At 43.9% G+C, this 22382-nt stretch overlaps 1 protein-coding gene across 1 annotated transcript in view; it reads left to right on the plus strand.

The window, feature by feature from the left end:
* Positions 1 to 22382, plus strand: part of LOC145396090 (protein O-mannosyl-transferase TMTC1-like) — a 170788-nt gene that overhangs the window by 72482 nt on the left and 75924 nt on the right. Inside the window, exons 2-3 of the mRNA XM_080269556.1 lie at positions 879 to 1056; positions 6327 to 6404. Of these exons, the coding sequence (XP_080125682.1) occupies positions 879 to 1056; positions 6327 to 6404 (256 nt within the window). The remainder of the gene's footprint in view (positions 1 to 878; positions 1057 to 6326; positions 6405 to 22382) is intronic.

The following is a 22382-nucleotide window of genomic DNA, read 5'->3' on the forward strand; positions in this document are numbered from 1 at the left end:
ATGGTATTTCTGTCGTAAAGCTCCATAAGGATAATGAAACATAATCAGGACTACTTTGTTCACTGTGGCCGGCAACTCCAGGAAATCACTTAAGAAAACTGCTACTAAAAAATATTTCTTTCATCATTGTTCTTCTCAGGTGAATCAGATAGTTACATCCACGCTTTTAACCCCTTCAGCCTAAGAACGTCTTTTTTGCTTTGTTGTGGGTACTCCCAGATGAATTTAAATTTTTCATAGATTTTTTTCGGAACTGAAGAATTTAGATGGAACCTTCACTAATCCCTTCATTACTAAGATACTTTACTAAGATCAATTTAATCGCACAGTGAAAACACCAATAAATTAAAATATATGTAGACATTCACGGACCGAAGTTAAAAATTGTCTACTCGTAAGGCCGTAGGGTTTAACCTTAAATCGCACAATGCACTGCAAACCCCTGATTCTTTATTGCCATGTTTGGAACGCCTGTGGTTATTAGGTATAGTCAGCCTGCATCCCACATTTAAAGAGTGCAGTCAGCAACAATATAGGAAGGCAAAACACGTTCCATCTGACTCACTTACTTCGGAAATTCTCGTCAAGAATAGGGAGTTTGCATTCCACCTTGCAGTTTAATGTCTAACCATACCACCATGAGTTTCACACATTGTACTGCACAGTTCTTCAAGCGTTATTTCACATTCTGGCCTGTTGCATTCTCATTTTCATTTTGCCATTAATAATTAGACGTGGGGAAGTCATCAACACCTTGGCGACAATCAACGGGCTTTGACAGGCGAAGTGAGGACAAGAAGCAGTATCGCTAGAGAGAGAGAAAGAGAGAATCATCATCATCAGAGTAAGACTTTGATGGTTGTATTTCCCCCCCACAGATGGACCCACTCTATGTTAGGGCTGCGACCCCTGGGCTTCCACCTGGTGAACGTGTTGCTGCATTCTTGTGTGTGTCTGCTGCTGACGAGGCTGCTGCTGCGTCTGCTGCACCTACCCCAGGGCACCGTGCTGTCTGCTGGCCTTATCTTTGCAACACATCCCGTCCATACTGAAGCTGTGAGTAGTAAAGTCAAGTAACCACACACACACACACACACACACACACACACACACACACACACACACCGCAATGGATGGTTAGCCCGTCTCACCAGGCACCATGTTCCTAGTTCTTCCACTTTTATTTCCTTTTCTTCTTTCTGGATCTTACCTACCACACTGATCAGGGGCAACAGGTTTAGGATTTACCTTTTAGCAAATACATACTCCAAAAGGTGTGTTCCAACCACTTTACCACCGGGATACCTCGGTAATAAATTATAAAAAATGATGAAACGTTACCTCCTCAAATCGCATGCCTAATATCTATCCATCTGTTCACTATCCAGTCCTTCCTTGACCCATCAGGATCATAGGAACCCGGGGCTAGGCTACTTTAAACATAAGACGAGGGTTACGTCTTGAGTGGCATTATTTGAGCATTTGATCCCAACCCTCCCTTGCATGCAGAGTCTTGCAGCTTAGTCCGGTTACGGAGCCTTAATTCACTAAACCACCAGTCGTCAGTTGCTTATAGGGCTACCACCCAGCGTAGTAAATGGCTTCCTGGATTACAAGAAACCATTTGGCTTGCCCCTCATTGTAGAATCACCTGAGGGCAAGCTACATCGAGTGAGTGGATGATGGGCGCCCTCACTCACCACACAGCACCCTTATCCACCACACAGCACCCTCACCCACCACACAGCACCCTCACCCACCACACAACACCACACCTCACATTCCCCTAGCCCAGTCACAACATGGCTTTGGCTTTAGGCCACTACACTCCACAAACACCCTTCTTACGGACCTTACACAGAGAGTTTTCGATGGCATGAATTCAGGGCCACCACACAGAACACTCCTAGTCACACTAGACATTAGCAAAGCTTTTGATGCCATCCCCCGCCACAACCTCACAAACAAAATACTCAGCACAAACATGCACAATAACACAAAAAGATGGCTGGCAAACTACTTAGCAGGCAGATGTGCACACGTAACATTTGCCGGTTAGTCTTCTAACATCAGAACTTCACGAACGGCGTCCCCCAAGGATCTGTTTTGTCCCCTACACTCTTTAACCTATATATGCACGACGTACCCACACCCCACACACCACAAATACACATAGCTTCCTATGCAGATGATATAACACTTACATGTACGCACCAAAACGCAAACACAGCTGCACACATCATTCAACCTTACCTCAACACACTACACGAATGGTTCACCACAAACAGGCTCAAAATAGCCCCAGCCAAATCTACAGTGACTCTTCTCACAAACTGGACAGCAGAACAGTCACATCCCACACCTCACCATAAACAACACTTCCCTACCACACACACACACACACACACACACACACACACACACACAAAATCCTTGGTGTAACATACAATACATCAATGTCATTCAAACAACACATCACAAACATTAAAAATAAAATAACACCAAGACTCAATGCTTTGATGTCACTTGCCCATACAACATTCGGACACAACAAAGAAACCACCACCACAGTATACAAACAATACATACGTTCAGTGATGAATTATACAAGCCCTCCCTGGGCTACTAACCTCACCAAAACACACTACAACACTCTACAGACCATACAGAACAAGGTCCTAAAAATAATCACAGGCTGCACAGCTACCACACCCACAGACCACCTACACCAAGAAAACAAAGTCCTCAAAGTCAAGGATCACCTAGACATGAGAGGCACCCAGTTTCTTGCTGCAGCCTCCACAAACCCACAACATCCACTACATTACGTGGCAGCACATCCACCCGCACCAAGGAACATCAAAACAACACCCAGCACACGATACCATACACAAATACTGTCATCTCTCCCCCCTCGCCCACCTCAGACCAGCTTCCAGAAGCATATCCACACTCAGATCACTCGCCGCTCCATTCTGTCACTTAAAGACAACACACAGCTGCATGCACGGCCTCCTGACATCCACCCTTCTGAATCCTATCTTCCTCGTGAGGACAGGTTCCACCTGGCCAGGCTGAGATGTGGGCACCATCCAGCCCTCTTAAGCTACCAGAAGAGGCTGGATGACTCCGTTGCTGATGCCTGTCCAGGATGCAACACAGCACCCCATACTATTAAGCACATTATGGAAGACTGCATTGCACACAATCACCTACGTCAACACAACATACACTCTTTGAGAGCTCTGTGGGAAAGCTGGGTCTCGGCCATGGCCTTCCTAAGGGACTCGGGGTTGTTCGGCCAGACTGCCTAGGGAACAACTGCTACTACTACCCTCACCCACCACACAACACCCTCAACCACCACACAGCACCCTTACCAACCACACGGCACCCTCACCCACCACACACCACCCTCACCCACCACACAGCTACCCCATCTACCACACACCACCCTCACCCACCACACACCACCTTCACCCCACACACACACCACCACCACCCTCACCCCCCACACAACACCCTCACCCACCACACAGCGCCCTCACGCACAACGCAACACCCTCACGTACCACACACCACCCACACCCAACACACAGCGTCCCTACCCACCACACACCACCCTTACCCACCACACAGCAACCCCACTTACCACTCATCACCCTCACCCACCACACAGCAACCCCACTTACCACTCAGCACCCTCATCCACCACACAGCGTTCCTACCCACCACACAGCGCCCCCTCCTACCACTCGATATATAACGTAACAAAGCGTTGACCTCCTCGTCCTCAGATCGCGGTGCCAATTTACCTTTCCTGTGTTACCTGAGCTGCACAAATTTGAAGACATTCCCATTCCAGGAAGTTCTTGAGGACTTGCAAACTCCACCTGGCAGTTCCTCATCATCCCACTGTTGGCTAATCCCTCCCTGCCATTAAGCTTCATCTAGCCTTGTTCCATCCAGACGATTTTATTCACCTTAAGTAGGTTTTATTCAGCTTAACCAGATGATTTTACTCAGCTTCACCACTACAACCTGCAGTCCCTCATCATCCCACTGTTGGCTAATCCCTCCCTACCATTAAGCTTCGTCTTTGTCTAGTCTTCCTCCTTGCAGACGATTTTATTCAGCTTAACCAGAAGATTTATTCAGCTTAACCAGACGATTTAGCTTAAACTGACGATTTTATTCAGCTTGACCAGACGATTTTATTCAGCTAAAACAGACGATTTTATTCAGCTTTACCAGACGATTTAGCTTGACTAGATTTTATTCAGCTTAACAGACGATTTTATTCAGCTTAACCAGACGATTTTATTTACCTCAGAAAATCCCTCGTACTAAAGACCCAATAAATCTCTCTTAAGCTGAATAAAATCGTCTGAAAGATGGAAGAGTACAGTGATAGAATAATTCGGAAGGGATTTATAAGCGGCCTTGAAGATTTCCCTAGCGCGTCTCCCTCAGCGATTCATTCTACACACCACACCCCAGTATCCTCTTCTGTATTATCGATGCCTATGATGTCAGTAATAAAATAAAATAAAAAATAAAATAATGGAATAAAATGATAAAATGAAATAATAAAAAAATAATAAAATAATATAATAAAATAATGAAGTAATAAAATAAAATAAAAAATAATAAAATAAAATAAAATAAACTACTGTAATAAAATAAAACAATAAAATGATATAAAATAAAATAAAATGAAATAATAAAAGAAAATAACTAAATGAAATAATAAAATGAAATAAAATAATATAATAAAATGAAATAATAAAATAATTAAATAAAATAATAAAATGAAATGATAAAATAAAATGATAAAATGAAATAATAAAATAGAATAATTAAATGAAATAATAAAATGGAATAAACTACACGCAAGAATATGTTAAGGTGTAAGGTGCAAAATTAATCGCCAGGGGAGAGGTGCAACGAGCATCTTCAAGGGCTAAAAAAAATCGTCTGGAGATGCCAAGATTAACAAGTATAAAATTGTTAAATAGACGCAGAACTATCTATCTGTCTGTCTGTCTATCTATCTATCTTTCTGTTTATCTCTCTATCTATCTGTCTATCTTTCTACCTGTCTATCTGTCTGTCTATCTATCAATCTATCTACCTTTCTATCTGTCTATCTGTCTATCTCTCTATAGCCAGACTCCTTAATCCCGTAAGGAGTGGCCACAAATAAATCTCCTCCACGTCACCCTGTCCCCTGCCATTTCGCTGCCCTCCCCCCAAATTACCTCCCCTCTCTCTCACAAATCCCCTTCCACTCCATCCCTCCATCTCATACTCGGTCTCCCCCTCCCTCTTCCCCTTCCTTCGCCCCACTCACATACACTCTCCTGGTTAGTCTCTCACACTCCATCCTCTCCACATGATATAAAGCTGATAATGGCGTCCTCGTGCTGAAAGGGTTAAATGAAGTGTATTTGTATTCATCATCCATTCATCTCTCTCTCTCTCTCTGTAAATATATCAAACCTATGCTTCTAGGGAGAGGAAATTTCTTAGTTACTCCTCTATAGCGATTTATTTTTTACATTACACCATTATACTCTTCACTGTATTTTTGAAGCTAGCAGATATACCATGCAAGAGAATTTGAGGTGTAAGGCGTAAAATAAATCGCCAACGAGGAGGTGTGAGGGAAAATTAATCTGGCGTGCATAGAAAGGAATATTTATCCGCATGGCCACTATGCAACTACCCTCACTTACTGTCCTGGTCTGTGTTGGGGCTTTGATGTACTGTATTTATATTTCTGCGGCTGTCTTCCCTGAGTCACTGATAATGGTAAGTGATGATGATGATGATGATGATGATGAGGGATATGAAGGTAAAGATGATGCGTCTCTGTTATGATGATGATGATGATGATGTTGGTGATGATGGGTATGAAGATAAAGATGATGCGTCTCTTTTGTTTATGATGATGATGATGATTGATGATGATGATGGGTATGAAGATAAAAATGAGGTTTTTCTGATGAGGATGATGAGGATGAGGATGTTGATGATGCTGGTGATGATGATGATGATTTTCTGATGATGATGAGTATGAAGATAAAGATGATTCGTTTCTGTTGTTTATGAGTAGGATGATGATGATGATGTTGAAGATGATGATGGGTATGAGGATAAAGATGATGCTTTTCTGATGATGATGATGCTAATGAAAATAATGATGATTTGATTCTGATGGTAATGACGATGATGATGATGATGACAGCTGTGTTGGCGATAAAGGTGATGATGCTGACGCTGACTCTAATGCTGACTCTGATGCTGATGATGCTGTTTTTCAGGTGACGGGTCTGGTTGGGCGTGCTGACGTGCTGGCGTGCTTGTGCTTCTTGGCAACACTGCTTTCTTATCACAGGTCAGTTTGGGTCGCGGGGAGGAGGCAGGGGAAGAGGGGAGGAGGAGATGGGGGAGAGAGGGAGAGGGGAATGACCTGGGAAGGGAGAGGAGTGGGAGAGAGGGAGGGGGAGGGAAAGACGAAGGGTGCAAGAGGAAGGAAAGGGGGAATAAGTAGAAGTGGAGGAAGGAGGGGGGGCGAGAGAGGAGCTATTGAGTGTGAGAAAGGGATGTAGGGGAGAAGGAGGTGGGAGGAGGGAGAGGGTTGAGGGGGAACGTGGGGGGTGGGAGAGGGGTTAGAGGGAAGATGACAAGGGGAGGCAAGGAAGACGGGAAGAGAACGTGATGGGAGAGAGGGATGAAGAAGAGAAGTGGGGCAGAGGAGAAGGAGATAGAACGAAGGAGAGTCAAGTATGAGGTAGAAAAGGAAGCAGAGAGAAAGGATGATCAAGCAGGGAGAGAGAGAGAGAGAGAGAGAGAGAGAGAGAGAGAGAGAGAGAGAGAGAGAGAGGTGGGGGGGAAGGGGAAAGAGGAAAGAGAGATGGGGAAGACAAGGAACTCACTAGGAAGGGGAAAGGAGGGGAAGAGTTGGAGAGAGGAAAAGCCAGAGGGAATAGACGAGAGGAAAGGAAGAGGAAAGAAAAGTGAGAGGGGGAGGAAGGAAAGGAAAGAAAGTCAAGAGGGAGGAGATGAAGAGGGAGGAGGGGGAGAGGGAGGGAGTGGGAGGGAATAAAGTAAGAGTGGGGTACTATATTCAAACTCTGTATCTTATTTTCACCCCCGTGGCCTTTTCCGCTGTCTTACCTTTTGTCTCTCTTCCCACTAAACCCACAAGAGAGAGAGAGGGAGAGAGAGAGAGAGAGAGAGAGAGAGAGAGAGAGGAGGGCGCGACGGAATGGAGGGGAGGGAAATCTGGAGAGTGGAGAGGGAAAGTTAGTTGACCTTTGGCAGCCATTTTGCTGACATTGACCTTGACCACGAGAGACCATTTTCGAACTCGTTCAAAATTTTGGCCACATATTGATACCCTGAAGGTTTCATGTTAATAACTCAAGCTGTTCATGAGATATGATGTTGCTAAAGGTGGGCGATAAAAACTAGTTGACCTTTGGCAGCTATTCTGGTGACCCTGACCTTGATCCGGAGTGCCCGTTTTCGAACTCGTCTAAGATTTTGGCCATAGCTTGATACCCTGATGGTTTCATGTTGATAGTTCAAGCCATTCATGAGATATAATGGTAGCAGATCACAGACAATGGTAACAGATACGCACACACACACACACACACACACACACACACACACACACACACACACACACACACACACACACACACACACACACACACACACACACACACACACACACAGAAATTGGCCAAAACATTATCACTGCCTTGCGAAAGGCGGGCGATAACAAAAGTGATGATATCTAAGGCTTGGGACGGTACTGTCCTTGCCATGTACTATTTGTCACAAAGGAGTGGGAAGTAATTCCATCTTGTACAGTGTTTGTGAGAAGTGAGTGCATAAGAGATCGAGTGGTATTAGAAGAAGACTGCGAGATAATGCTGATTTCATGTGTGTGGTATGTCTGGGAGAGCATGTGGAGATTGCTAGGCCTGACAGGATTGAACTTGCTAGTGAGTCTCTTGAGTGTGTGGCAGAGTTTTACTGTTTGGGAGACATGTTATGTGCTGGAGGTGGGGCTGGAGCTAACTTTGTGACTAGAGTGAGGAGTGGTTGGAAGAAGTTCAGGGAGCTGTTGCCTCTCCTCACATTGAGAGGGCTCTCCCTCCGTACAAAGGGAGCGTAATGCTGTATAGCAGTGAGACCTGGGCAGTATATGGGAAGAGGATATTCGCAGGCTCAGACGTACAGAAATGGCAATGATTAGATGGATGTGCAATGTGTCCCTGAGTGCGAGGAGTGGGGGGGTAAAGTTTACGATGGAAGAGTTGAGAGGTAGGATGGGACTGGAGTGTACTGGTGTTGTGATGAGGAGAGGTAGATTGAGATGGTTTGGGCATGTGGAGAGGATGATAACTGGTGCAAAACATGAGAAGTGTTAATGATGGGGATAAGGTAGCGAGAGGTAGACAGAAGACCTGGGACGAGGGCTGAAGGGGTTGAGTAATAAAGGCCTCCAGTTTAAATCGTCTCTCCTAGGCTGAATGAAATCGAATCGCCTGGAGATGATGTGACTAAATTATAAATGAAACTATCGTAGTGAAAAGGATATTTAGTCTGCAGGGTAATCAAGTCTTCGTTTCTCTCTCTCTCTCTCTCTCTCTCTCTCATTTTTTCCTTTATTTTCACGCTATTTTAGCCGTGAAGTGGATATCTCTATGAGTGAAACTAGGGCCTCCGGTGGTCAGGTCGGTACCGTGTGGGTCTATAATTGGTCTGTTTTCACCTGATAGAACTGGCCTACTCTCATAACTTTAATATTATTTGTGGTTACATAAAATTTGATGGGGGTTAGTTATGAGGTGCAAATGAGTCTCCTTAGTTACTAGTCAAATTAACCCTCCCATCTGACTACACCTGGCCATCAATTGAGCTGAGAGGGGTTAGGGATCTTTATCAGGTAGAACAATTGTGCTAAATTCAGTCCCACCCAACAATTATGAGAGTATGGTAGTGTGTCCTTTCATTTTTTTTTCTTTTTTAATGCAAGGAAGAAGGAACCAAAGGCCAGGAGTTGGTCGTCTCTTTTGAAGCTCTTTTGATAGTATGCAGTCTCCCTCAATCACAAATACACTCACTACACCAAAATATACCCATGTACACACCCACTGAAGAAGATATTCGTTGTCCATGCTTGCGATAAACTCTGAAATGATTTGTAGAAGTGAAGCCGTGTTCATTTGGTACTGGTAGTAGTTCAGAATCTTTGATCCCTGTGTCATATTTTATCACACCACAAGGGTAACGAATATGTTGTGTGCATGTAACTCACCGGGTCGGTGTGTGTGTGTGTGTGTGTGTGTGTGTGTGTGTGTGTGTGTGTGTGTGTGTGTGTGTCTTGCCCTACACTCAGCCTTCTACACTTACACCGAAACGTGAGACACTGGGTAGCAGCGGACCACTTCTCCAGGGACAGAAATAGGTGATCCTCGGCACTACAAATCAGTTGCTTTTAGGACCCACAAAACATGGTATGAACGTCTATTGCACAGCTGTCCGCCCGTGTCAGGCGTGTATTAGCCGGACGCTGCAATACATACATAGATGGTGGTGTTTGTGATGATGATGATGATGATGTTATGTACATGAATGAAGACAAAAACATAAACGAGCAATCTTATGTACAGTTTAACCCTCCCATTCTTGGTACAGCTCTAGTATTGCGTTCGAGCTAAAGACGAGAGTGATTCATAGCAGCCTGAGAGTATTAAACTTTAGAACATTTTTAAATACGGTTCCAGGGTTCATGCTGATAAAAAAAATATTAAACAATTCTTATCATAAACGAGTTTACAGACACGTTAAATGTCGTGTATAATATTATTTTGTCGTCCTTCTACTCTTTATTGCCTTTAGTATTGTTTTAAAGTATATGGTAGTTTTACTGAATTCAGATTAGGTATACGACCGGTTCATGTATCCAGCTCAGGGAGGATGGACACCCCTACCTGCAGGGCCTTGGGTCGCCTTTAGGAAAGGTGTAGCATTCGTTAGCCCACCAAAAATGTAGTATTTGGATGGTTACCACCGTCCCAGGAGGTACCACCATGCAGTGACGTGGGGCCAAGGCAAGGTAACTGGTTTTGCACAACACTCACCTCACCAAGTGGGAGGAACTTGTTCCATCCCTGGCAGGCACCGTCTGCCACTCTTGTTTGTGGTTGTTGGTCTGCATGTCCAGACAGCCCGGGATAGAGCAACAACAGCAACAACAAATGAGTTAAGATTAAGGCATGGACAAACGATTTCACAGAAACTTGGGGTCAAGAAGTTTAATGAATACAGGTCCAAATCTCGCAGGAACCTATCTGAGCGAGAGAGGCGGAGTTTGCAAGCTCATTTGAACTTAGCGGATCAGCACGTCACCCAGGCCCTGACTTCCCGACTTCCTCACTTCATCCCCTTCAGCTTATCTCCGGGTTGCCAGATCAAAAGACCCCTTGGTGTTGTCGCTAGGAAAAGACTTAGGGTCGTGTGCTTAAATCCTGAATTGCTAAGTGGCGTGCAAAACCCCAATTACTGACAGTCATTTATGGAACGCCTGTGGTTATTACATATTGTCAGCCTGCATCCCATACTACAGAACGCAGTCAGCAACCAGATAGGATTCCAGACATGTTCTATTTTGGTCATGTACTTCAGAAATTATCTTTAAAAAATAGGAGGATGCATTCCACTTTGAGAAGGTTCAAGCATACAGCCATTATATTTATGTCTATCAACTGTACGAGGTTACTAAGGAAGAGAGAATTCTAAGTTCCAGTTTTATCCTAGAAGACGACCTACTTCAGCCCACTCGTTTTGTATTTAGGCCCCCAACTGTACTGCTGAGTGAATACAAGTAGTGTGTTTTTTTTTTGTTTTTTTTATGGGTCCGATCCCGGGCATAGGCTTCACAGCCTCCTTCCAAAGCCAAGTAGTCCTCCTACATACCATACACCTCTACATGTCACCATTTCGGCGCTAACACTCACCGTCCATATTGAATACGTGCTAGGGCTGTCTCATACAGGACTGGTGTATTGGTATTAGCGGGGGTATTTTTACATGTCGGCTTTTCTTCTGATAGCTCGGAAAAGTCTGATTTTATGAAGTTCAAATCCTTAAACTGTTCCCTGCCCCAGCGCGGATTTGAACCTGGGTCCGGTAGGACTTCCCTGTAGATGATTTTTGTCCACAATCGTACACAACTCTGGAAATCACTAGAAATAACATGTTAATTCTTTAGTACAACACTACATACCTATTGTCTTTAAAATTTCGCCAGATAACTTATATGGCCTAAAGGATATCGATATATTTCATACCACTGGCCTCCTAAGCTCACACGAATACACTTATTGGTCTGGTTTCAGGAGAGCTATTTTCCCTAGGTAAGATGACGCCTTTGTATATGATATTTTTGATGTTGCTAGTGAAGTGTATCGAGTTTAGTGAAAGGATTAATATTGTCTCTGTCTAACCCATGCAGGTCTAAGTCTTTCTGAAATATAATGAAAACCGTCTGGAGATATAAAGACTAAAGTATAAAAGACTCCATTGTGGTAACGGGGCTAATGATGGCTGTCTAATCCTTTCTATAAAAAAAAACCCTCATAGGAAAAAAGTATGGAGACAGCAGGAATATAACAAAAAGCCATTGTAGGAAAGAGATTAGTGATTGTTTGAGCTATCCCTTTCATTGCCACAAGTCTCTAAGCTGAACAAACTCTGGAGATTGCAAGAAGCTCCCATACTTCTAAAAGTCTCTCCTAAACCGAACAAAACCATCTAGAGACAGCAAGGGAAAACCAGAATACGACATTGTAGTGAAGGATATTTTGCCAGCCACATTCCCTGCCACCCCAGCACCATCACCAAGTCTCATTCTGCACCATAACGTTATCCTGTGAAAGTTATTGTAATCTATTCTGAATGATAGAGAAAATGTTTTAAGTTTTCCAATACAGGGATGACGGAGAGGCGAAGTTGGCAGTGTTAGAGGCGAGGAGGGGAGGTTATGCAGGGTTCAGGCGTGCTATTACACTCCGCCACACACTACCACACTCCACCACACTATGTCACACCACACACTGCCACCACACACAGCCACACCAAACAGCACCAACGCACATTCCAGCCACATCACATCACCCAGTACCAACCTATATACCAGCCACATCATTCCACACCATCGAACCAAACCACATACCACGACGCCACATTTCACACTACCACCGCACCACACCACACCAAAGACCAAACCACACACACCATGACGCCACATTTCACACTACCACCGCACCACTCCACACCACACCACACCAGAGCAGAACACTAGCCACACCAAACTCCAGTGATAACCAAACTCCACTATGATATAAAACTGGTAATGTGGGCGTTAGAAATGTTAGGTTATGCAGGATTCAAGCATGCCCTTCCCTTCCACCACACTCCACCGCTAAACAAAATATGCCTCACTACCACACACATAGACACCACACTCCCACATTTACTACACCACACCACAGCAAAATACTAGACACACACCACAACATCACACGAATACACCAACCCACACCACACCACACCACACCACACCACACCACACCACACCACATCATAGCAAAGATGGTAGTGTGGGAGGTGGGGAGATAGGTTATGCAGAGTTCAGTCATACTTTTACACACTGCACCACACTACCACACTAGCCAAATTATAACACACACACACACACACACACACACACACACACACACACACACACACACACACACACACACACACACACACACACACACACACACACACACACACACACACACACACACACACACACACACACCCTACCACACTCCACCACACCAATACACCAACCACACACCATTACATCATATCAGTACACCAAACCACAGCAGCACACCAATGACACACCACACCACAGCCAGACACTTACCACATCCTACCACCTCCCTAACCTCACTCCACCACACCACACCACACCACATCAATACAGCAACCCATTCCAGCTTAACCCATCACAGCAAGACCCTAACTGTACCTTGCTACCACACCAACCATGCTCCACCACACCAATCAATTCCATACACCATCATGCCACATTACCACACCACACCACTCCACACAACACAGTACCACGCCACACCTCACCAAACCACACCACACAACACCATACCCACACATCATCATGGCAAAGGCGGGTGAGTGCGAGAGGAAGGGAGGAATATGCGGGGAATAGCATGTCTCTACGCCTCACCAACATACTCTACCACTCTAAATTCAGTTTGTCTTTATCTGACGGAACTGGGTCACTATCACCACTTGAATGCTATGTCAAGGTTGCTCGAAATTTAATGAGCCTTAGTTATGAGGCAGGAATGAGTCTAAAAATCTCTAGGGAGTCTCCTTGGTTACTAGTCAAATTAAGCCTCCGCTGTGACTACATATGATTATTAACTCATCTGAAAGGAGGTTAGGAAACTTTGTCAGGTTAAAATAAACACACTATAGCTTCACTAAATTGTGCCATACCACAACAAGACATTAGCCTCACTCCTCCACCACTTCAAGCACACACTGTTACACCACACCACACCACACCAACTCAAACACAACAACACCATACCATACCACACCACATCACCAAGTCAACCATCCCATCCTACCACTGCCCCACTAACCTCACTCAAATATCCACATCCCACACACCATCACACTATACCACACCACACCCTCATACACCACGCTACCACACTCCACCACACCACACACACAATGTACCCCTACCTTAATACCACACATGACAACAACATCAACCATGCAACACCAGCAACACCAATCTTGCCCTGCTACCCCACACTATCAACATACCAGCCATACCACACCCTTCTCTGCTGACTTCTTGTGTCTTTTTTTCTTCCCTTTCTTCCGGTAGTCTTTCCTTTTGATTCCAGTTCCTTGCTCTCGATTTAGCACTTTTTGTGTTCCACTGCTTCTTTCTCACTTCACGCGTGCCCGAGGAGTATAACTCGGCGCACCCTTTTTCCAGGGTGGGGGGGTTGTGGGGAAAGAGAAGGTTTATAGAGCAAGCGTTTTCTAGCTACCGAAAGTGTACAGGAAACTGTTTTAAGGCTAACTATGCTGTTGTTCCGAACATGTTTTAGGACTACGTATAATATTATTTGCATTTACTCGAACCCTCTTGACTTCTTGCCGTTTCCTTTTGCCCTGCTTTTACCTGCGGTTATGGCCAGCAGGTCAATGAATGGCCAGCGTTCTTCTGCTGCTTCTTCGGCTTCTGGTGGATTTGTTAAATGGAGGCCTTTGAAGACTTAAAAATGGTACTTGTACCATATCAGGTACTGTAATTTGACATGGAGAATCCAAATCTGCCATCAGCTGACACCTGAGGTGGCGCCATCTATAGGGACAACTTCAGTAAAAGTGCTTAATTTAAAACTAGAGACATAATAGTGGTCCCACTTATAGTTATTTAACATGGATATTTCAAATTTTCTATCAGCTGACACCTGTGGTGGCGCAAACCTCCACAGTCTGGGTAGCGGATCTCTCTGTTAAGGCTGGTTACTTTTTACATCAAACTGAAACAAGAGCCAAGCAGCAGGTCCCACAGCAATTCTACTCTTGTTACTTTCCAATTGTTTTCCGTTTTGTCCCCCCCCCTTTTTTTTCTAACTTTTGACCCTATGGAGAGAATGGAGGATGAGAGATGGTCTAGGAGAGTGTATGCGAGTGAGGGAGAAGGGAGAAAGGAAGGGGAAAACCAAGGATGAGATGGAGGGAAGGTGTGAGCTGAAGAGAGGGCAACCTTCTGGCAGGCGATAGGATGACTTGGAGGGTGGTTCTTTTGTGGCCACCCCTTCCAGGATTAAGGCGTCTGGCAATAGATAGATAAACAGATAGACAGACAGATAGATAGACGGACAGATAGACTTCTTGCTTTTTCCTCCTATATTGTTTCCTTTCTCGCAAGCGTTTTCCTTTGCAGTCACGTTATATTTCTCTTGATCTTTACCTATTCCTCGTGCATGGTTCTCTCCCTGTCTCTTTCTCCATAAATTCTGTCAGCTTAGCACCAGTGCATTTCACCCTCTTTCTGTCAGCTTAGCACCAGTACATTTCACACTCTTCCAACTGAGCACCAGTATTTCACCCTCTTTCTGTCAGCTTAGCACCAGTACATTTCACACTTTGTCAGCTTAGCACCAATACATTTCACACTCTTTCTATCAGCTTAGCACCAGTACATTTCACACTCTGACAGCTTAACACCAGTACATTTCACACTCTGTCAGCTTAACACCAGTACATTTCACACTCTGTCAGCTTAGCACCAGTACATTTCATACTCTGTCAGCTTAACACCAGTACATTTCACACACTGTCAGCTTAGCACCAGTACATTTCATACTCTGTCAGCTTAACACCAGTACATTTCACACTCTATCAGCTTAGCACCAGTACATTTCACACTCTGTCAGCTTGACATCAGTACATTTCACACTCTGTCAGCTTGACATCAGTACATTTCACACTCTGTCAGCTTAGCACCAGTACATTTCACACTTTCACTACCTCAGCCCAAGGACTTTCACACTTTCACGAGTTAAAGTTTGCCGATAATCCCTTTCCAGTATTGTGTTCTGCCCTTCGTATTATTCATTCCTCATCAAACGTCAGAGAATATCCATCTTTTTCATACTCTTGTTTAGTGTGCTTCCTATTACTATCGTATAAAAGGGCTTTGCGTAACTCCTTCCCTCGTCACTGGTCGCAGGTAAGTGTGTGTGTGTGTGTGTGTGTGTGTGTGTGTGTGTGTGTGTGTGTGTGTGTGTGATAATACATGGAGAGAAATATTCACCCACTTTCCCAGTACTTGTGAAGGGTTTTGGCGATTCCACCGTCCAGCACTAATGAAGATGATGATGACGATGACGATGATGATGGTGGTGGTGATGATAATGGGAATGTCGGTGACAGTGATGATGATGATAATGATGATGATAATGGTGGTGATGATGGTAGTTGGTGATGATGATAATAATAATAAGGATGGTGATGATAATGGATGTGTGATGATGATGATGATGATGATGAAAACTTTTTCACTAAAACCACAACGATCTTTCCAGTTTGTCATGAATTTACTGTCGCAATATTTAAGGTTGGAGTGGGAAAATGACAGAGTAGGTAAGTTGTTGCAATGGAAGATTGTAACAGTGTATTGAGTGGATGATGAATGGAGAGGCAAAAGCAGGGTGAATAATGAATGAGTCGAATGAAAAACTGATGGTTGTAGGAGTGTATTGAGTGGATAATGAATGGAGGGGCGAGAGCAGGATGAATAATGAATGAGTCGAGTGTAAAATGCAGCTTAACATTTTCACTACAATAACGCCTGTTTGTATATTCTGTTCCCTTAAAAAATACTCCTTTCACTTTAACTTGGCCCAGATTTTCGCCTCTTCGTTGCGTATTTCACGTAGCTCAGTATCGGAAAAAGACAATACTACGGCTCTTCATCCTTTCCATGGCGCTTCACCGTGACTAGTACCATATTCTAGTGTTAATCTCTTGCTACACCTAAGATCTGAAGATGGAGAGCTGGCAGTTTTGAGCCAAGTTAGTGTGAAAAGAGTGCAGGCGTAAAACTCCCATCTCTTCTTATTAATTGCTGAGCTATGAAAGGAGATTAACACTAGAATACGGTGCTAATCACGAAAAAGTGCTGTGGAATGAATGTAGAGCCGTAACATTGCCTTTCCTGCCACTGAGGTACGTGAGATGAGCTGCAAAAGGACGAAAATCTCCTTCATGTTAAGACTTACGAGGAATGATGTATTTTTGCTACCTCCGGACGATTTTGTTCGGGTGACGAGAGAGAGAGAGAGAGAGAGAGAGAGAGAGAGAGAGGGAAACTGGAGTCATTACTGTAGGTATACTCGTAGCCTTCAGTAACCCCTTCAGAGTTGATTTATTTTTCATTTATTCTTCCTTCATCCAGACGATTTTATTCAGCTCAGAAGAGAATTTTCGTGCCGGAGGGGTTAGACATAGATCCTCCTTGTCATCGGAGAAGGAAGTCCACTATGACCTCTTTCCGAACAGTTTATTTCTTGTTATTGTACACTAATATTCTGTCTGCCTCTGTCTATGGCCAGACGTCTCAATCGCGTAGGGAGTGGCCACAAACAAATCACCTTCATATCGCTCTGTCCCCTGTCATTTCGTTGCTCTCCCTCAGCTGACATCCCCCTTCCTCATATACCTCTCCACTCTATCCCTCCATCTCATCCTCAGTCTCCCCCTCGATACGTCGATACTAAAAACATATACGAGAAAATATTACGTTTTATAATGTATGATAAATTGCTGAGGAAGAGGCTCTACAGACTCTCCAAGTCTAACAAGAGTACGTGCCATAGTCTTCTCTACTAGAAAACTCCCCTAACCATAACAGAATCGTCTAGAAGTGCCAATAATAAGATTATTAAAAGTCTCATTACACTAAGTAGATAATGCTGTTGTATTTATAGATCTGGAATGAACACAAGATAGAATAGTTCGGTCGGTGCATTGGAAGGCTGCAGAGGTGTACTGGGTGGATGATGCGTGGTGGGGGCAGAGCACCAGGGAATAATGGGTGCTTGTGTCCACTGTGAAATGCAACTTGAATGTCGGGTGTCGTGTTCTTCACTACACCGACGCCTGTTTGTGGGCTGCTCTTCCTTCCTCCAGGCGATTTTATTCAGCTGAAACTCTTTAGAATTTAGACGTAATTATAACTATTCTATCATACGATTTTATTCAACTGAGGGAACTCGCCTTCGAAGCTGCATCGTCAACAGAAATCAAGACAGGTTAATGCGCATTTTCATTCCCTCAGTAATACAACTCCATCAGTGTTAGTACGTTTTTCTTTTACTCATTCTGGTTACCAAAATATAGTAGCCTACGGGGGCTTTCCTCTCCCAGTCGCACCCTTACCCTCCTTCCCCAGTCAGACCTTTCTCCCCTCTCCCCCCACATGTAAACACCTGAATACGCACCTGCCGAAGAGACGATGTGATGTTCAAGGAAGACCCCTTGGTTGTGAAGGGTTAATTTAATGTCTTTTCCTTCCATTTTGAACAATCATCTATCTATCTATCTATCAATCAATATATCTATCTTTCTATCTATCTGTCCACCCATCTATTTATTGCTTGACACCTTAATCCAGTAAGGGGTGGCCACAACAAATCGCCTCCATGTCGCCCTGTCCCCTGCCTTTCGCTGCCCTCCGCACATGTTATGCCCCTCATTCCCATATATATCTCTCTACACCATCCCTCCATCTCATCTTCGGTCTCCGCCACCCTCTCCCTCCCTCCACCACACTCGAACAATCTTGCAATTAATAAATAAAAGAAACAACACGTCATTGTAGTGGGAGAATCAGTCAATATTTTCTGCATTTTTTTCTTTCCATCTTCTGTTTGTACTAGTGTTTATTAGTGGGTACTGAGATTAAACATTTGTAAAATATTTAACAAACATTTACGAGACCACTTACTAGAGCACTTACAAGACCATTTACTAGAGCATTTACGAGAGTATTTATTTATTGAAGCATTTACTAGAGATGAGAAGGGTGGGTGGTGAACTGAATGAAAGGAAGACAATGATTAATTATGTGTGTGTGGATGAAAGGATGCGAAGATGTGTAATGGATGCAAGAGCATACAGAGGTTGGGGGAGTGGACTTTCTGACCACCACTTGGTGGTGGTCAGAATCAAGGTCCAAGTAAAATGGAGAAATAGAAGAAGGGAAGGACGGGAGGAAGGACAAGATGTAGGGAGAGTGGAAAAGTTACAAGACGATAAGAAAAAGGCAGAATATAAGAGAGAAGTGGAGGAACGATTGGGTAAATACGAATTGGAGCAGATGGGGGACGTGGAAGGTGTGTACAAGATATTCACGGAGGAAATATGTCCAGCATGTGAGGTGATGTGTGGGGTGAAGAGAAAACGAAAGGGGGTGTAAGGAACATCATGGTAGAATGAAGAGATGAGACAGGCTGTGGCATAATAGAAGAAAGCATATAATGAATGGATGAGAAATAAGGGCGTAGAAAACGTTGAGAAACGGAAGAGAGAGTTATATGTAGAAAGGAAGAGAAAGGTGAAAAGATTAGTAAGAGAGAGTAAGAAGAGAATGGATAAGGAATTTGGAGGGAATTTGAGTGTAAAGTGGAGGGAATGCAAAAAAAATGTTCTGGAAAGAGGTAAAGAGAGTCAGACAGGGTGGCAATGAAGTTAGTAGGGGAGTGAAGGATAAAAATGGTAGATTACTAGTTGAGAAGGGAGAAAAAGTGAGCAGATGGAGAGAACACTTTAAAGAATTGTTGAACATTAAGAATGAAAGTAATGCGAGTATAAGTGGCTAGGGAATGGCTGAGAGAAGGAGGGAGGTGAGAAGAAAGGAAGAAATCAGTAGGATGGAAGTTTTGGAAGCACTGAAGAAAGTCATAATGGGGAAAGCCCCAGGAATTGATGAAGTGTGTGGTGAAATGCTGAAGCATGGGGGAGAGATAGTAGTAGAATGGATGTGGAAGATGTGAAGATTGGCTTGGGAGGAAGGTAGAGTCCCGGATGATTGGAAGTCAGGTATAATTATTTCCTTGAACAAAGGGAAAGGGGCAAAAGAAGTGTGTGGTAATCATAGGGGCATTTGTCTTCTTAGTGTAATAGGAAAAGTATACGGTAGGATACATATAACCACAGTTAGGGAAATATCAGAGGAATTAGTTGGAGAAGAACAGGGAGGTTTTAAGAAGGGAAGAAGCTGTGTAGATCAGATATTCATTATTAGATATTTAGTGGAAAAGTCTCTAGAGAAGGGAAAGAAGTTGTATGCGGCCTTCATGGATTTGGAGAAAGCATATGACAGGGTGAATTTTTCTCTTTGAAAGTTGGGTTGAAACAGGGATGTGTCATGTCTCCATGGTTGTTCAATCTGTACATGGATGGGGTAATAAAAGAGGTACAAGGTAGGGTAGTGGATGTTGGAGTGGCCCTGGTGAGAGAGGATAGTGTTTGGAAACTCCCTGTACTGTTGTTTGCAGATGATACTGTGTTGTTGAGTGAAGACGAAGGGGAGCTGCAAGGCTTAGTGGATGAGTTAGGAGAGTGTGTAAGAAACGGAATCTAAAGGTGAATGTAGGGAAGAGTAAAGTGATGGTCTTTGAGAGAGATGAAGTCAGTGAATGTACAGTGAGGGTGGATGGTGAGGAATTGGAAAATGTGAGTACGTTTAAGTACTTGGGTAGTGTGATGAGTAAGGATGGAGGTTTGGAGGGTGAAGTGCTTGAAAGGGTACAGCAGGGAAGAAAGGTTGCTGGTTCTTTGAAAGCAGTGATAAGAAACAGGGAAGTGAGCATGGAAGTGAAAAAGTTACTACATGACAGTATTGTGATACCAACTCTAACGTATGGAAGTGAAGCTTGGACTGTTGTTGGAAGGACACAAGTCGAGTGAGAGCAGTGGAAATGAGTTATTTAAGAGGAGCCAGTGGAGTCACATGGAGAGACAGGCTGACGAATGAGGATATAAAGGAGCGTTGTGGTGTGGATGTGGATGTGATAGGAAGCGTTATGAGGAACACACTGAGGTGGTTTGGCCATGTGGAGAGGATGGAGGGTGAAAGACTGACGAAGAGAGTGTATGTGAGTGAGGTGGAGGGGGGAAGAGGGAGGGGGAGGCCGAGGATGAGATGGAGGGATGGGGTGGAGAGGTATATGAGAGAGGGGGATGTGAGTTGGCAGCAGGGCAGTGAAATGGCGGGGGACAGGGCGACTTGGAGGCGATTTGTTTGTGGCCACCCCAAACGAGATTGAGGCGTCTGGCAATAGATAGATAGATAGATATGACAAGGTGGATAGACAATGATTTTGGAAAGTATTAAGAATCTATGGAGTAGATGGGAAGTTACTGAATGCTGTGAAGAGTATGTATGAGGGTGCTAAGGCTGCAGTGATTGTGGATAGTGAACTGAGTGAGTTTTTCTATTTGAAGGTTGTGGTTGAAACAGGGATGTGTCATGTCTCCATGGTTGTTCAATCTGTACATGGATGGGGTTATAAAAGAGATACAAGGTAGGGCAGTGGATGTTGGAGTTGCCCTAATGAGAGAGGGCAGTGTTTGGAAACTCCCTGTACTGTTTTTTGCAGATGATACTGTGTTGTTAAGTGAAGACGAAGGGGACCGCAAGGCTTGGTGGATGAGTTTGGGAAAGTGTGTAAGAAACGGAATTTAATGGTGTATGTAGGGAAGAGTAAAGTTATAGTCTTCGAGAGAGGTGAAGTCAGTAAACAATATGGATGAATGATGAGGAAATGGAAAATGTGATTACATTTAAGTACTTGGGTAGTATGATGAGTAAGGATGAAAGTTTGGAGGGTGAAGTGCTTGAAAGGGTACACCAGGGAAGAAAGGTTGCTGGTTCCTTGAAAACAGTGATAAGAAACAGGGAAGTGAGCATGAAGTGAAAAAGTTATTACATGACAGTATTGTGATACCAACTCTGAAGCTTGGACGCTGTTGGAGGGACACAAGTCAAGAGTGAGAGCAGTGGAAATGAGTTATTTGAGAGGAGCACGTGGAATCATATGGAGAAACAGACTGACAAATGAGGAAGTGAAGGACCTTTGTAGTGTGGATGTGGATGTGATAGGAAGCGTTAGGAGAAACACACTGAGGTGGTTTGGCCATGTGGAGAGGATGGAGAATGAAAGACTGACGAGAAGAGTGTATGTGAGTGAGGTGGAGGGGGAGAAAGGGAGGGGAAGGCCAAGGATGAGATGAAGGGATGATGTGGAGAGGTAAATGAGAGAGGGGTGTGTGAACTGGAAGCAGGGCAGTGAAATGGAGGAAGCCAGGGTGACGTGGAGGCGATTTGTTTGTGGCCACCCAGTATAAGAGATTAAGACGTCTGGCAATAGATAGATAGATAGATTTACTAGAGCATTTACGAGAGCATTTACTAGAGCATTTACCAGAACATTTACCAGAGCATTTACCAGAGCTTTTAATAGAGCATTTATTAGAGCATTTACCAGAGCATTTACTAGAGAATTTACTGGAGCATTTTTTAGAGTATTTAGTAGAGCATTTACTAGAGCATTTACTAGAGCATTTACTAGAGCATTTACCAGAGCATTTACTAGAGCATTTACTAGAGAATTTACTATATTTACTAGAGCTTTTAATAGGGCATTTATTAGAGCATTTACTAGAGCATTTACGAGAGCATT

Source organism: Coenobita brevimanus, chromosome 34, assembly GCF_032717465.1.
Source record: "Coenobita brevimanus isolate Jiangsu-jjx chromosome 34, ASM3271746v2, whole genome shotgun sequence".
NCBI classification, from domain to species: Eukaryota; Metazoa; Arthropoda; class Malacostraca; order Decapoda; family Coenobitidae; genus Coenobita; species Coenobita brevimanus.